This window comes from Takifugu flavidus, chromosome 12 (assembly GCF_003711565.1).
Source record: "Takifugu flavidus isolate HTHZ2018 chromosome 12, ASM371156v2, whole genome shotgun sequence".
Taxonomy (NCBI): domain Eukaryota; kingdom Metazoa; phylum Chordata; class Actinopteri; order Tetraodontiformes; family Tetraodontidae; genus Takifugu; species Takifugu flavidus.
Window position 1 is genome coordinate 1227034 of NC_079531.1, and position 15739 is coordinate 1242772.

Consider the following 15739-nt stretch of genomic DNA (forward strand, 5'->3'; position numbering starts at 1 on the left):
CTGCAGCTCGTGAGATCGTTCACGGCTTCTTTCAGGATGTTATACAGAGGTTAGCAACAGCAGCTAGCTGCTGGTCATCCAGTCACCATCGTCCAACTGCTGGGAGGGTCTGGTGTGTCCCCCCCCCACACAAAGGGGGCTCTGTGTGGCCCTGGAGCCACACCTGTCTCAGAGGTCAGAGGGGCCTCAAGGTCAGGTCAGGAGGAAGCGTTTGTTGGACCTTGGTGTCTTGAACCGGTTCACGGCCGCAGCTTGTGATGGGCTAGTGAGAGGTTTTCCCTTTTGTTTTTCTATTTCTATGCTTCTGTCTATCGTGCACTGAAGACACACACACACACACACAGCACACACACACACACACACACTTTCTTAAAGCCATTTTGAGACGTCTCACAGAGGCAAGTTGTTCTAATCCACCTGGCTTTTGCACTCAACTTTCCAAATGCCAACATGAGAGTTGGTCATAACTCATTTTACACACACTCACACACACACACACACACACACACACACACATACGTGCACGCTTTGAGACGCAGTGGCTGCTGCTCCAGAGACTTTCTTCTGTGAGCCGTTGGCGCCGCATTACATTAAAGGTCAGTTACTGAGATTCCATTTTAGAGTCTCCTCCTGCCGGCAGCCTGCTGTGAGTCAAATAAATTGGAAGATCGTCTGTCAGGCCGACTGTTTTAATTCCCACACATGAGTTTTCTCAGAGGTAACGTCCTCTCCTCCCACCTCCTTCGCTCTGACTAAACTTCACACACACACATATTGTGGCTCGTTTTAAACCAGAAAACTAACTGAGAGTTTACAAAAGGTGTTTTTTGTATGAAAAATGGACTCACCAAACCCCAAAATGGTGCTGAAAGAAGAAAGAGCTCCATCCACGATGTGACCATGATCATGCTCGTGGTCATGTGTCAGGTAGAGAAGTTGGCATGAACCCAAAGTTAAGATGAAGTGACTCTTTTAATTCTGCTCTGTTGAGACAGTTTTGTTGCTCTACTTCCATGAAATCACCAGGTTAGCAAAGAGAGGCTAATTGTGATGCCGTTCTGTTCAGAAGGTCTTTTAGTCTGAATAAAAATAGAGATAACTGTTTCCTAAATACGAAGGGTTAATGATATAGCTCTATATCTGAGGTTTTTGGTGCCACTCTAAAGAGCTTTAGGGCAGATATTAATTGAAGTGAACGTATTTCCTGTTCCTCTTCCTCTCCTTCGTCCCCGATGGCCACGCTGATATTTCCTCTGCAGACAGTCTGAAGAAGACGGAGAGACGAAGCAGAGCTTGGAAGGACCTGAGCAGATCTAAAGATTCCTGTGTGTGTGTGTGTGTGTGTGTGTGGGGGGGGGGGTGAGGAGTGTTTAATGGACTTTTTTCTGACAACATAAAGGAAACATGCTCGTTTCACGGCTGTTTGATGGTGTTTTGTTAGCTTAGGGGTCAAACAATGTTCTTGACCCTGAAGAATCTGGTTCTTTAAGTCAAACACTCAAACAGAAGTTCTGTAGAAACTTAAATGTACGTCTGTTTGGATTCTGACTCCATTCGGATCCAGATATCGTCACGCTAGTGGAGCAGCGAAGTAAATTTGTTGGTACTTCCAGGATTTAAGGGGATCCAAGATTTCTGAACGGCTTCTTGACCCAGTTTAATTGCCAATTAATGATGGTAAGAGTTGCGTTTCCATGGTGATAGTGTAGCCATAAATTGTGCAGATAGGGCATTGACCTGCAGTAATGACAGAAGAGATACAGCAGTGACGGACATTTACAGGGAGGCTCCAAACCCTCAGGGAGAACCGGGACCGGATGGAGAAAAGTGAGAGTTGCCGACGGTGATTAGATCTTTGGAAAACGGCTCCGTGTGATTTCAGGGTAAAGGTCTTTTTATGCACTTGTTGCGTGACCCCTGCTGACCCCTGGTCGATGAAGACTCTGGAGACTAGTTAGCAAAGGCAAGTATCCATCATTTAGCCACATGCTAGTGGGACAGCTCAGTCGATGGGGTCGCGCGCAGGTGAAGAACCCGGCTCCTCCCCAGGTTCTTTCGCTTTGAAGCGGTTTGAAGAGCCCTGGAGATGTTGATGCAGGATTCTGTGTGAAAGTGGGGCAGCAGCAGAGGAGCAGAGAGGCTGGAGGAGAAGAGCCGTAAATAAACACGGCACACAGACGGACCCCAGGCTGCTGCCTGCCCTGCTCATCACACCGCTTCAGGAAGCAGACTCCACTGCTGAATCAGAGCTAAAGGAGAACCACCAATGTGAAGCAGGAGTAGAGCGTCCGGAAGCTTTTATGGATGAGTGTAAATATGAAACACCGACTCTCTAATCAGGGATTCAGCTGAGATGCAGCCGGTTCACAACAAACTCATAAATATGGAGTTTAGCGCTGACGATTCTCTCCCGGCCAGATCCACACTGGTGGGTGAGACCTGGAGGCTGACCCAGAGGTCAGAGGTCGGCTGTGATACACACCGACCCTGTTTGGTTGGTTCCTTCACCCTCTGCCGTGAAGGATTTGAAGCTAAGCTCAGATCGGCGTTAGCCGCGATGCTAACAGGACAGACTTTCAGAAACACGTCCCAGAGTTTCTACATTTCTGGAGGACACGAGGAACGCATTAAAGGAAGCCGACTCCAGTGAGACGGAGGAGCGTGCACATTAAAGAGGCCATTAAAAGATGCTTTATTTCAGACTCTCCCTCAGGCCAAACTCCAGCCTCAGCGGTGTTTGTTTGGGAGAAAGAGGATGCCAATCTGAACGGAATCGGGATTTAATGAAGGAAAACTTCACAATGCAGCTTTGTGAGTTATTTTTAAGCACATTTCCTATTTTTGTTTGCAATTTCCACTTTTCTTATTAATGATTATGTTGATCTTCTCCCTCGTGCGCCTTTAGCAGCCAGAGTTGCCTCGGAAACCTGTAAGAAGCCAAAGCACAGCGACGCCTTCGGCACACAGCGCTCGTTAAGCGCGAGCTGCCTGGCACGGACGGCGTCCTGTCCTCAGATGGGACGGCCTGTTTCATTCTATACTTGTCTCCTCACAATCTTATCAAAACATGTTGTCACAGAATCCTTCGACATGGACGCTGCTCCAATTCCGTTCCTGGACCTGCTGAAAACAGAGGATTAAGATAGTGTGGATGGAGTGTATGCACACGTGTAATGTGTCCATGGAGCATGTGTGTGTGTGTGTGTGTGTGTGTGTGTGTGTGTGCGTGCTGCGGCCCACATGTGAGCCCTGATAGGAATCTTATTGCTGTCAACGGTCTGAAGGCCGGACAGAGAAAATCCTCCCGTCTCCTTTAATCTGCTCTCCTTTTTCTCACCGATGGGCTCAGACCAGCAGGGGACAGAGGCCAAGTGTGTTAAAGGAGGTTTTTTCTTCTTCTTCTTCATTCATTTTCTTTTCCCAACTGTAAGGAATTGCGGGGGAAATTACAGTCCCCCGTCCACGGCTCTGCTTCTCCTCAGGCGGAGCTTCTTCATCCCATTTTCCTGCAGCCTGTGTTCACCTGCACGCCGACCTTAGAGCAGATTACACTGTGGCGGCACCAAAGATGAACATGCAGCCACCTGCACGGGAGAGGAGATGGCGAGCTCCAGACTCTTCGGCTCCATTTGACATCATCCGTCAGTGAGATGAAGTGATCCGTCTGCAGCTGCTTCACCTCTCAGCGAGCACCATGTGCTTCGAGGTGCTGCCAAGTTATCGAGGTGCATAAATGATGTGTGTTTCTGAGCAGGAGGGGAGAGCAAAGCGACAACGGGCCTTATTTTCTCCAGCCTGTTAGCGAAAAACCGCATATTTTCTTTTCGATTTGCTTCTGACAAAGTGAAATAGCTGATTGCTTCGTGTTCGCCCCCCCACGTTGGCTGATTTGCTGTCCATCCTATCTGGGATTTTGAAAGCTGCAATTGTCGCGATAACCGAGTCCGTGCCTGGTAACAATCCAGAGCCGATACCTGTGACTTCCAGAATCGGAAGCGGGTGAAGAAGAGGAGGATGTGCGTTCGCTTGATTAACCTTCGTCTCTGTGGTGGAGATGAAAGGCTAATCCTCGTCTCCCGCCAGCACACACTCTTCCCTCCTCAGCCCTCCAGCTGGTGCTTCCGTAGCAACATTCACGAGCTCGGGAACGTGGTTAGCTGCGGAGATTAGCTGTGAGCCCATGAGGTCAGAGGTCAGCCTATCAGGTGAAGCCAGCATTGTGACCGGCGCATCTGGATAAGGAGCAACTGCAATCGGTCAAGTCGATGACCTCGCTTGGCCTTCATATGGGAAGAGGCCGCCCGGCGGCGCCCTCTGGCCCGGGGGTGAGATTAGCCTGCTGGGGCTGATAAAGCTGCACATTCTCACAACAGACCTACGGCTGCTGAGGATCCATCCTGGAAACCTTCACCCGCACGCAGCATCCGGGCAAAGATGCCTCCTGCAATTGTCCGTTTGGTGGCTGTAAATTTGAGGGGAAACACAACAGTTTGTGTCTCTGGCAGCCATTAGTGTCAACAATAGGTTTGGCTTTCCTGGCTGTGGCTGCTGCTCAAGCACAAAGTGCTCCGGTTGTTCTGGGCCTCCTGACCTTCGGACTGATATCACAGGCGTGTTTTATGAGGAGCTGAACGAGCAGGTTGGTAAACAGGGAGCGTCTCTGTGAGCCGTCGGCTCAGAGGTGAAACCTCGGCTGCTTCTCTCTTTCTTTGAGGCTTCTGCTGGTTTGGCTGCATCATTCAAGCTGCACACTTTGATCGACGTAACAGGACTCAAAGATCCTCTCAGGATCCGCCTCTTTTTATCCTGACCCCTCTTTTTCTGGAGCCTGTGCAGGAACTACTGTCAACACGTTCATCAAAGCAGTTAGCAACAGCTCACAGGCCAAACAGGAAGTTTCTGCTTCCTGCGTTAGCTTCCTATGCCTTTACCTTCCAATGTCAACCAATTTAAAAAATTGACTGGAGATTAAGATGGGAAGGCTGGGAGGGCTGGTTCTGCTTCGACAGCTAAAGCCACAACGTCAGTGCCGACCCTTTATTGGCTTAGCAGAAGGGTCAGAGAGGGTCTGTTTGACTCCGAAAATTGTGTTATTGCTGCTCAGAGTTGCTGAGGTTAAGCCAGTTTGAAGGAGTGGCACTTCACCTAAAGGTTGCTTAATTAGATCAGTGTATAAAAGCCTGTCGCCCCCGTGTGTGTGTGCGTGTGTGTGTGTGTGTGTGTGTGTGTGTGTTCTGAAGTGGCTGGATTGTTGTCTCTTGACTCAGCCTCTTTGTGTGGCTTTCAGACCCTCAGCGTATTCCCAGATGGGTCTGTGCAGCAGCAGCTGCAGACGGGAAGCGTGCATGTCCAGGCCTGTGAAGTCCACTTGGCTCCAAGTGGAGCTCCAACAGTCTGAGGGCGTGACCTCGCTGACTGGACCCTGCGTCCCCAGTGGCCCCACACTGACTCTAGTGGATCAGTACCAAGCAGAAAAGATGCCATCGTCATCTTCATCAGCATCCTCAGGTCCGTCACCTCTGAGGGTTCCCAGGATCCATGTAGGACACGGACAAAATAGTGCGGTTAGATTGGATCATCAAGAGATTAGAGGGAATATTGCAACGGCGTGGATCCTGGAGGTGTTCTGGAGGCCTGAGGTGGCTCATTTAGAGTCGTCACGTCTGCCTAAAGTAGCTTTTGCTATTTGGCTTCCTGTTGCTACTTGTTGTTGCCCAAATAAAGGATTTAAACAGACAGAAAGTGCTTTTTCTTGTTTGAGGCATTACAGCGTTGATCTGACAGACTCTGTCATGTACAGCGGGTCAGCGCTGAACAAATTGGCTTCCCCCAGATGACAAATGGTGAGATCTTTGGTGATCCTCTGGCTTTGATTCTGCACCACAAACATTCTGATGTGTTCATATACGTCAGATGGTTTGGATTAAAAACCCGCTGCAGCTATTCAAAGACCCTTGAGGATGAAATTATGACTCTAATTGCGACTTTAGTTTGGCCGGGCTTGGCTCTGCTCTCGGGCTTCCAGGGGCCTTGTGAAGAGGGAGCTCAACATTTTACAACACGTCGTTTTTTTTTAGCTTTTTCTACCATTCTTATTTGAACTGTCGGAGGGCGCAGCGGCTTATTAAACCAAAGAAAAAGAAAACAAACCCCGGCCCCTGTCAGTTGAGGGCACATTTATCAAACTGGGCCCCTGTAATCTTCTTCTGTCTCCCCACAAAGCAGGCGGACGCGCTGCCAAGGAGGCGCACTTTCCCGCTGAGGCCGATAAACATCTGCGGAGGTTTAATGTATGCAGGCCGACGCTGGCCGTGTCTCAGGAACCGTGAAAAACACGGAACGCCGACTCCAGCTTCCCACATTGTCCTCTCCTCCCCTCCGCGCTCTCCACGGCTCTTATCAAACACTGAAGACAATCAGCAGTTTATCGCGACTGGAAATGAGCGCAGGAAGCAGATGTTATTCTGATTAAACACACACACACACACACAGTGGGGCAGACAAGTGGTGCTCGTTACTGCTGAAGGACAGACGGAGCCAAGTCTTTGAGGTTAAAGTCATTATATTAAGTCATGACTTGAGTGTGTGTGTGTGAGAGAGAGAGAGAGACTTTAACAGTGAAAATAGAAGTAGAAGAGAGTCTTTAAGTTAAGTTCCTTGGCTATTAAAAGCAATGAAATTACAGGGTAATCAATGCACTCATGGTAGTCAGGTGATCGGTTCCTCCCTTATAGGTGAGTGAATCAGTAACATCAGCGTTATAAAGTGTCCCAATGAAGTTAGAAATAATTGTGCAATAAAACAAAATTGCTAAAATACCGCAAAGTTTCTACAAGTGCATCACTTTAATCATATCATTATCATTTTAATCAATAATCATGTTCATGGGGCTTATCTGGTTTTTATCCAATCATGTCTTATTATGAATATTTAAGCTGCTTGGAAGTAAAGTGAAACTCTAATATGTGGTCAAAATGCATCAGCACGACATTAAAATAATCCAATAATGCGTGCATGTGTGTGTGTGTGTGAGTGTGTGTGTGTGAGCGTATGTGTGTGTGTGTGTGTGCGTGTGTGTGAGTGTGTGTGTGAATGACAAGCATTGCAGCCATCATCTGATTTCTACTTTATTAAGAATGCACTCTGGCACCCTTTTATTTTCTTCACTTTAGGCTATTATTTTACAAACTAGATATAAAAGGACATAAATAAATGACATAAGTTACAGGTACCTAGAGCTCCTCCATGAAAACAAAAGAAACACGCCGAAAAAACATGACTGCGTCGGAAAAAAAGGTACAAAAAAGGAGAGAATGTTAGATCTACGTGCTAGATCCTGTGACTTCAGAAGAAACAAAGAGGAACGTGAACTCTTTTTCTTATTTTTTCTCATTTTTCAACTCATCCGACATTTAAGTAAAGACAAAAGCGTATTTTACAGTACATTCTGGTTTCTCGCTCATCCTCATCTTGTCTTGCATATCTGCAACAGGTCCTCTTTCATGTGACCCCCCCAGGAGAACCAACGCACTGGCAGACCAGCAAAGGGCATCGAGCTGTTAAGGACGGAGGTGTCGTGGTAGGTCTGAAGCACATGAAGCCTTCAGAGACATTCACATCTGAGCAGGTTCAGCCGACCACAGCCTGGAAATGGCAGCGTCCTCTGGGTCGGAGCTCTGAAAAATAACGTTTCCCTTTTGTTCCGACCCTTTTCTGAAACATTCAAACACGCGGAGAAATGGGGTCCAACATCTCCATCACTGGTCGGGTGATGCGGTGGAGAGTCGGAGCTCTCGCCCGTGTCCTCCAGATTTCTCCTTTTTAGCGTCAGCGGTCCGAGGCAGCGGAACCGACGCGTCTGCTGAGGGACCCACTCAGATGCAGAGGCAGCAAACCTCGGGGGAATAAATCACTGCGTATCTGCTGCCTCCTCAACAGTGGTGAGAACACAATCGCTGAGTAACGACACACACTCGCAGACACGCACCATTCACACTCCAGGGTTTGTTAGTTTACATGCAAACAGAACCAAACGGTACAAAAAAGCCTCTGAAATCAAAGCGCGGCGTCCACCGGAGCAGGATTTCTCTATTATATTACATTCTTCTTCTCTAGCTGATGTGGAGTAATCGTTCACAGACATCCGAGTATGTCGCTGGGCGGGCAGCTGTGGCGGCCGGCGTGTTGAGGCGGTGTGATGCAATGCGATGGCGAACGCCCCCGGGCGCTCAGAGGCGGCCTCTGTCGTCCCCTGGAGAGTCCGGGGAGAGGCGAGGGGCGAGCGGGAGGTGGAAGACAAAGAGGAAGATGGCATTGACGGGCGAGGATCCTTTTCACGATGGATGGCAGCAGCTGGGGGGGGGGGGAGAAAATGGAGGCTGCATCAGTCACGGTGGTTTTGAATGTAAACAGTTTCTGCTGCGAAGCTTCCAGGCTGAAACGGGAGCATTCAGACAGGAGGGGCCATAAGCTGAGGGGGATCAGAATGTGTGTGTGTGTGTGTGTGTGTGTGTGTGTGTGTGTGTGTGTGTGTGTGTGTGTGTGTGTGTGTGTGACATCTTAACTTATTGACACCCATCAAAACAAACATTAATAGAATTTTAACTCGCTCAATTTTCACCTTGAAAATGTCGTTTCCCTCCTGGGCGATGGTGATCCTGGTCCCCGTCCGTCTGGCGTCCCTTCAGACTGAGCTGTTATTGTCAATAAATAAATTCCTTCATTCTCAAGTCCACGTGCAGCCAGTCCGGAGGGGTGCAGACGCTGCCCATCAGACGCTTGGAGGAAGAGTTCTACATGAGCAGAGGGCTTCGACTTAGAAGGAGTTGTGTGGAAAGACCCGAAAGTGTGTTTATCTGTGGTGTAGGAGGGCATTCAGGGGAAGACAGGGGAGTGGGAAGACTCCTCTGGAAGATCAAAAAACATTCTCAGAAACATCCTGAGGGCAACAAAATACAGCGATCGGCGAGAAAGAGTCCAGAGCCGAGGATGAAACATCAGAAGATCCTCAGAAATAGGCCCTCCGTCCCTCCACCGCGGAGATCCACTGTTTACATTTGACAGTTGAGATCCTCCATTTTGTCTGAGAGACATCAAACAGATCCAGCTGGGGGGGAACAATGGTGGCCGGGGCGGCCGCGGAGTCCCAGAGATACAGTTCATGTACAACAAACACAGTCATGGGAAATTAAAAAACAGAAGAATCTGGTCCGTAGATTCCAGAGAGAAAGTTCCAGAAACAACATTCTGCCTAAAGAGGGAATAAAGGTAGGATTTCTCCTCCCCCCTCTTTGCTTTTCCTTCCAGACCCTTAAAGGCACTCCAGAAGCACTTTTCCAGCCGTTCCTCCTCCATCCAGAAATGCCGGAGACTCACATGTTCTCCAAAACAACAAAGGGGGGCAGGTAAAGGTCTGATTACTAAAAGTGCCACTTTCATCACTTTTTGTTTTCTTCATCAGCGTCATCTTTTCTTTTAGATCCAATTTAAAGTGCACGGATGAGGTAAACTATTTCTTCATAGTTTATTGGTCTCTTTTTTTTTGTAATATTTCATCTTTATGTTAATTATTTATCCATTTAAAAAAAAAAAAGCTGCTTCCCATCCTTCTTCCCACTCGCCGCTTTGATCTCTCAGACGGGAACCATTCGGCCTTGCATCTGTTGCATTTGGGACAGCATTCCCTGGAGACTGCTCAGGATCTTGTTCTGGTGCGCTGCCGAGGAGATGCCGATGCGAGCCATGTCCCTAAACGGATGGGGGGGGGGGGGGGCAGAGAGAGGAGCGTGAGGAGCGGGGCAAACATAAACAGGCAGGATCCACTTGATGAATTCTACAGCGTTCCGCTGGACGCCGGCCAGACACTTTAACTGCTGAATAAGGCGTTCCGTCTGCCAACGCGGCAATCTGGATGCTGTCCTTTTAATGGGCGGGAATCAAAAATGTGCAGATAACCGAGCGGGAGACGTGTAACATATTGCGCCGCGTGCTTATTGGTTTGAAATGAAGGATAAAACTCAAGTGCTAGCACTAAATTAAATCCGTTCGCAGCTTTGAGGCGCTGCACTGCAGCTCATTTCCATCCGCGTTGAGCAGGTTCTCCTCCACTACGCATCATTCCACACATCTGGACCGCCAGAACCACTCATCCCCGGTCCTTACTCACTCTTGAGTCATGTGGACCACGGCCTCTGGACTGGTGTAGCCAGCAGCTGTAAAGTTGTCCCTGTATCTCTCCATGCCGATGGCCTGCAGCCAGTCTTCTACCGTGCCGACGGCTGATGACGCCTCTGGGCTTCCTGGTTCCAGCAGGGCAGTGTTGGGCCTGGTGGAGAGACGGAGAATTGAGTTTGTCGTTTTTTTTTCTCTCAGCCTCCGCAGACATGAGCTCAACAGTGTTTCGGTCTCCAGCCAGCAACCACAATGTGTTCAACTTGTGCAAACAGACAATGAAATTCACATTCTGTTTAAGTGCCCTGGAATTGAAATGTAATGTTCTACGGCCTGGAAAATGGGACGAGGAGGGATGACATATGCAGCATGTGCGATGATAGACTGCAGCCCACAAAATGGAAAATGGCCCAGGCTGCATTTCTCTTTATCTTGAAGGACTCAGCTCAGCTATGTGAGCAGGTCTTTGCAGATATTAAGTCATGTTTGCATGAGGGGTGGCTCACACCGGTGCTTAATCTTTATTCTACAGGGAGGGGGAAAGGTCTAACATGTTTGGCCCCGCCCCTTTGTGCTGCAACATCTGGCGGCGCAGCATTTACATGCAGACTGAGGTTGGTGTTGCTTTGCTCTGCTGACTCCGTCTCCCGAGCTTTCGGTGCCGTTCTCCTAAATAAAGCTGTTGAGCTGAAGAGGGCGTGGCCTGCTGTAATAGGTCAGCACCACCATAGGCGGGAGGGATTAGGCATCGGCTCCATTTTCACACTTCCACACTCGCTCTCTGCTGTTGTGAAACTGTAAAAGCTGCATGTAAAGGATGCCGTCCTGTTAATGACCCCCGAGGACTTTCCTTAACTACGTCCCAGCGTGTGTGTGTGTGTGTGACTAGTTAAACTGGAACAGACTCCAGTGGCCTGGCACCGACTCTGTAAACACACGCGGGTCAGTCTTAACACATTTAGTGGTTGAAGAGTAATGGAGTCAGAGCCGCAGGGTCGTGTTTGTTTTTAACACGGCGTCGCACCGTAACTCTCTCCGACAACATTCCTGAATGTACAGCGCAGCCCCTCCCATTAGGAAGGGCGACTGGGGTAGAAAAGAGATGGTGTCGAGGGCAGATAATGTTTAATGGGGGGGGGCAGACGCATGTGAGAAGTTCAATATGTGGCTGCCATGTTTGCATTGTGTCACGCTTTGGCTAATGGAGCTTTTGTGGATTAAGACACAGAGGTTTTAGTCCTTTTCGTGGGGCTGCTAATGCGTAGAATCTGCCTATAATGTGGAACACTAGCCGCAGACTTTCCTGATTATCCCGCTCCGATGCAGAAATACGGCCCATTGACATTTCCGTCTGGCTCGCATCATCCTCAAAGGAAATTAAAACTGTTTTCAAAAAGTCACCGATCGGTGAAAACCGGAGTCTCCAGGTGTTCGGAATATTTACACGGAACTGCGGGCCATGAAGGAGCCTTTCGAGAAGAAATGAGCGATTGTGAGAGAACAGAAAATGTTGCGTAAGCGTGACTTTGCACCTTAATTAGACCTCAGATTGGTCCTCTGAAGTGACCGTTTTGACCCCTCAGGGGCTATTGTGCGTCCGTCTGTGGGAAAACTCCCCCTCTCACCTGACGGCGGCCTCCCCTCCGGTCCTCTTCAGCGTGTTGGGGTTGCGGATCAGCTTGTCCAGCATGTTGACGATCTGTCCGAACTTGGGCCGGTCGGCCCGTTCCCTCTGCCAGCAGTCGAGCATGAGCTGGTGCAGCGCCACGGGACAGTCCATGGGCGGCGGCAGCCGGTAGCCTTCATCGATGGCCTTGATCACCTTCACCAAATCAGGTCGTAACGAGTTAAACTCCAGCTGATTAGTCTGATGGAAGCTATTGTTTCTAATGTGATACTGATGCCACTTTTGCAACCAATTTTTACAGCCCCTTCAGTATACAAGGATGTACACAGATTACACTCATTAGTGGAAGTAGAAATGTGAATTTAATGTCTAATGAGGACAGGGAATAGTCCTGGGGTGTTCTGTCATCCCTGCAGGTAATCGGATTTTCTAACCCAGTTAAAATGATGAAGTATCCGTTGAAATTGTTTGGCAGCACAAATGCAACAGGGAATCAGTCTTTCAGCTCTCATATTCCACCTAATTCCTGCTGTGGCGTTAATATTTGTCTGCGTGTGATTAAAGTCCGACTCACATCTTGGTTACTCATGTCCCAGTATGGCCGCTCGCCGTATGACATCACCTCCCACATGACGATGCCGTAGCTCCACACGTCGCTGGCTGAGGTGAACTTCCTGTAAGCGATGGCCTCTGGGGCCGTCCAGCGGATCGGGATCTTCCCTCCCTGAAATTGAAGGACGGGACGATGAATGAAAAGTGACAGGTGAGGTGGAACAGAGGGAGCGCTGAGGCGAGCGCACGCTCACCCTGGTGGTGTAGGCGGCCTCGGGGTCGTCCTCCAGCACCCGGGACATGCCGAAGTCAGACACCTTGCACACCAGGTTGCTGTTGACCAGGATGTTCCGGGCCGCCAGGTCGCGGTGAACGTAGCTCATGTCGGAGAGGTACTTCATGCCTGACGCGATTCCCCTCAGGATGCCGACCAGCTGGATCACCGTGAAACGACCGTCGTTCTTCTGCACAGATCAGAACAAACGACTGCTCGTGAGTTCCAGGGTGGCATCGCGCAGATTAGATTAGATCGGCACGCTACAGTCACATTCAACCCCCACCCCCCCCCCCCCCCCCCACACACACACACACAGAAAGGCATGACTGACCCTCAGGAATGCATCCAGCGATCCGTTTTCCATGTACTCCGTGATAATCATCACTGGCTTGCCTGGTGGGAGAGAGACAGAGAGAGAGAGAGAGAGAGAGAAGTGAGAGAATGAAGGGCAGATGATTATGGAGGCAAATGATGCATGTCATAGCCCGACACAGCGGGGGGGGCTGTCGGAGGAATGGGGGCCTGTGTGCGTCCTTCAGCCCATCCATCTCCGTCCCGGAGTGATTTCATTAGCTCAGTGTTCCACGACACCCCCGTTCGCCCCCACGCTAAAGTGTCTGTGAAACAAAAGCAGACAGCACACAAACGCTCCTGTGTTTATGCCAATATGAGCTGCTGCTGGACGTCCCATCAGTCTCACTGTCCCTCTGCCCTCGTCCTCCCCTGCCAACGCCTGACGCGTCCTCGCCCCCCCCCCCCGTAGCGCTTCTCCGTGGTGTCTTTTTAAAATCCCTCTCTTTTCCCCTTGATTCCTGCCACTCCTCGCTGGCCTTTCTCACCTCACCCCTCTGTCTTCTCTCTGCCGCGTCTCCTGGGGGAGCGTCTGTCTTTATCTGAGTCTGGACAGGCGGCTGGGAGGGTGGACACTCACTGTCTGTCTCTGTCTCTCGGGGGAGGGCAGACACGAGGAAAGGAAAAGGAGGCTCGCTTGTCCCAAAATCGAAGGGCAAGGTTCCGACCCGTACACACCATGCATGTGCCCACTGAACTCTTCGTCCCATTTGAAGTGCCGAAGTTAATTGGGACTTGAAAAACATCTGATGCTTGTCAGCTGACGGGTTATGAGCTGACATCTTGAAGTTGCCCCTGGCAGTGCCAAGAGCCCGTCAGTCAGGGCCGTACCCACTGCGTGATTGGCACTGCATTAATTACGGGGCGTTTCAGCGATGCCCTAAAAAGAGGAAATGGGGCTTAAGTTGGGGGCGAACGGGGGCTCCCTTTGTGTGCCATCTTTGTTCCCTTTGTTGCGCGCCTCTGCCCCTGGGGCTGCCTTTGATTGACAGCTCCCCAATCAGGTCTGAGGAGCGTCTGACCTGAGACCCTAAACTCTCGCCTTCCCGGCCCCACCCTCTTCCTCCTTTTCCATTTGCATGTTAATTCCTTGTTTACTCCAAATGCCCTGCTGCCTTTGGCAATGAACTCTGGGCGAGGGCCCCCGCCGTGGGGCCCATTATCACCTGCCAGCCAAACAGGGGAAGGCAGAGGCGCAACAGGGGGGACAATACTGGCCAGACGTTTCCATAAGCCCTGGTGTCGGGGGGAACAAAGATCAGGCGCTAACGCACAGGTCTTTTTTAAATTTGCAACGTCTTATTTAACGTGAATCAGCTGTTGAATATATCACGTCGGATTTCAGGCATTAATGGAGGCTAAGGTTTAATTACAGCTGGGTATTAAGTACAGAGCCGGAGAGATGGTGGACTGCAGCCAACAGTCTGGGGAGAGGGAGGAAGATTTTTGCACATTTATGTATTTCACCGCCTATTTGGAGCTCCTCCATGATTAATAAGACTTAATTGGCTCTGTTGAACATGCAGGCAAACTGAGCGCAGACTGCAAATGCCTGCTAACTTCATCGCAGAGCGGAGTGCAACTCAAATAATGGATTTTTAATAGAATTTGCAGCCGCACTCAGTGTGAGAAGGACTCGCTTGTCCAAACCCCCGCGTCAAACGTTCAATAGTAAGACTGCGCCGAGGCGGAGAGCTAGTGGGTGATTTAGCTCACTGTTGTTTCACATCCCGTAGGTGCTGGACAGCTTGTCTGCTTCTACTCCGTCCCTCCCATAACTCTCCCTTTTCTCTCCTTTTCTCTTTTCTGGAAGCTCCACTCAATCAGAAAGTCCCTTTCCTTCCACTGGCCTGTTTTTTCTCAGCCTGTCTGGTCGTTCCCCGAGCCGAGAGCTATGATGGACGTGGTGGCTGTGCTCCTGCTACCGACGCCTAGCCTATATCTCTGCTTCTGCATAGAGCGAAACACACTCTTATCTAACCTTTAGGTTCACACTGTCGCACTATGATGCATTAAGATGCTCCACAGACACCAGAAACAAAGGTAGACTCCACCGCACAGGCACGTCCAAATGGCCAGGAGTCCTGACAAAACACATCTAGCCTTACAAATGGTTCTAAAAGGTTTGGGGAAGCAGAGAGAGGAGTGCCACAGGCAGAGAAAGGGAGATTTGGCTGTTGTTTCACGGTCATGCAACAGCAGATAGAGGAGGGATAGGGTATCATTCCCTAACCCCAAACACATTTAGCCTGACACTATGATTAATGAGGCTGGTGCTGCGCTACAGGGCCTTTTCCTTGGACCCTCTAGACCCCCTCCTAACTACCCAGTTACCTCCAACACCACTCCCTCCTTCCTTTAAGTGCTGGGTCTTTTCCATCTGGACAGAGCCCAGCTGGGGGCAGCCATGCCGGGATGTGCCCGTAAAACATTTGTAGGTATGTAATTCAGTGATTAAGCAACTTTGTCACAAGCCAAATTTAACATCCATCAAAGGGGAAAAGTCGAGGTTTGCTTGACCCCCGTTAGTTTCCCAAACAGCTTTTTGGAAACCCAACTCTCCGCCTTTTGGCTCTGTTCCTGGTTTCCAGGGAGCGGAGGGAAATGTTTAAAACATTAGCCACAAAGTCACAAAATATCAGCAAAGGCAATAGCGTCATGCTAAAAGATCGGTGGGGACGGGTCCCTGTGGTACATAAACAAACTACATGCTCGCTGCCCCACAAGTGGTCCCACGTCTCCACTGGATCCCACATATGGAA

At 49.8% G+C, this 15739-nt stretch overlaps 1 protein-coding gene across 3 annotated transcripts in view; it reads right to left on the minus strand.

The window, feature by feature from the left end:
- Window positions 1-7114: 7114 nt before the first annotated feature.
- Window positions 7115-15739, minus strand: part of epha4l (eph receptor A4, like) — a 37917-nt gene continuing 29292 nt past the window's right edge. For 2 of the 3 annotated variants that reach the window (XM_057049543.1, XM_057049545.1), the window contains exons 12-18: window positions 12958-13019; window positions 12604-12813; window positions 12372-12521; window positions 11796-11992; window positions 10166-10324; window positions 8621-9747; window positions 7115-8352 (exon numbers count right to left, since the gene is read on the minus strand). In XM_057049543.1, coding sequence (XP_056905523.1) covers window positions 9633-9747; window positions 10166-10324; window positions 11796-11992; window positions 12372-12521; window positions 12604-12813; window positions 12958-13019 — 893 coding nt within the window. In that variant the 3' untranslated portion in view covers window positions 7115-8352; window positions 8621-9632. Of the gene's footprint in view, window positions 8435-8620; window positions 9748-10165; window positions 10325-11795; window positions 11993-12371; window positions 12522-12603; window positions 12814-12957; window positions 13020-15739 lie in introns of all 3 variants that reach the window. The other variant, XM_057049544.1, reaches the window with a different exon arrangement.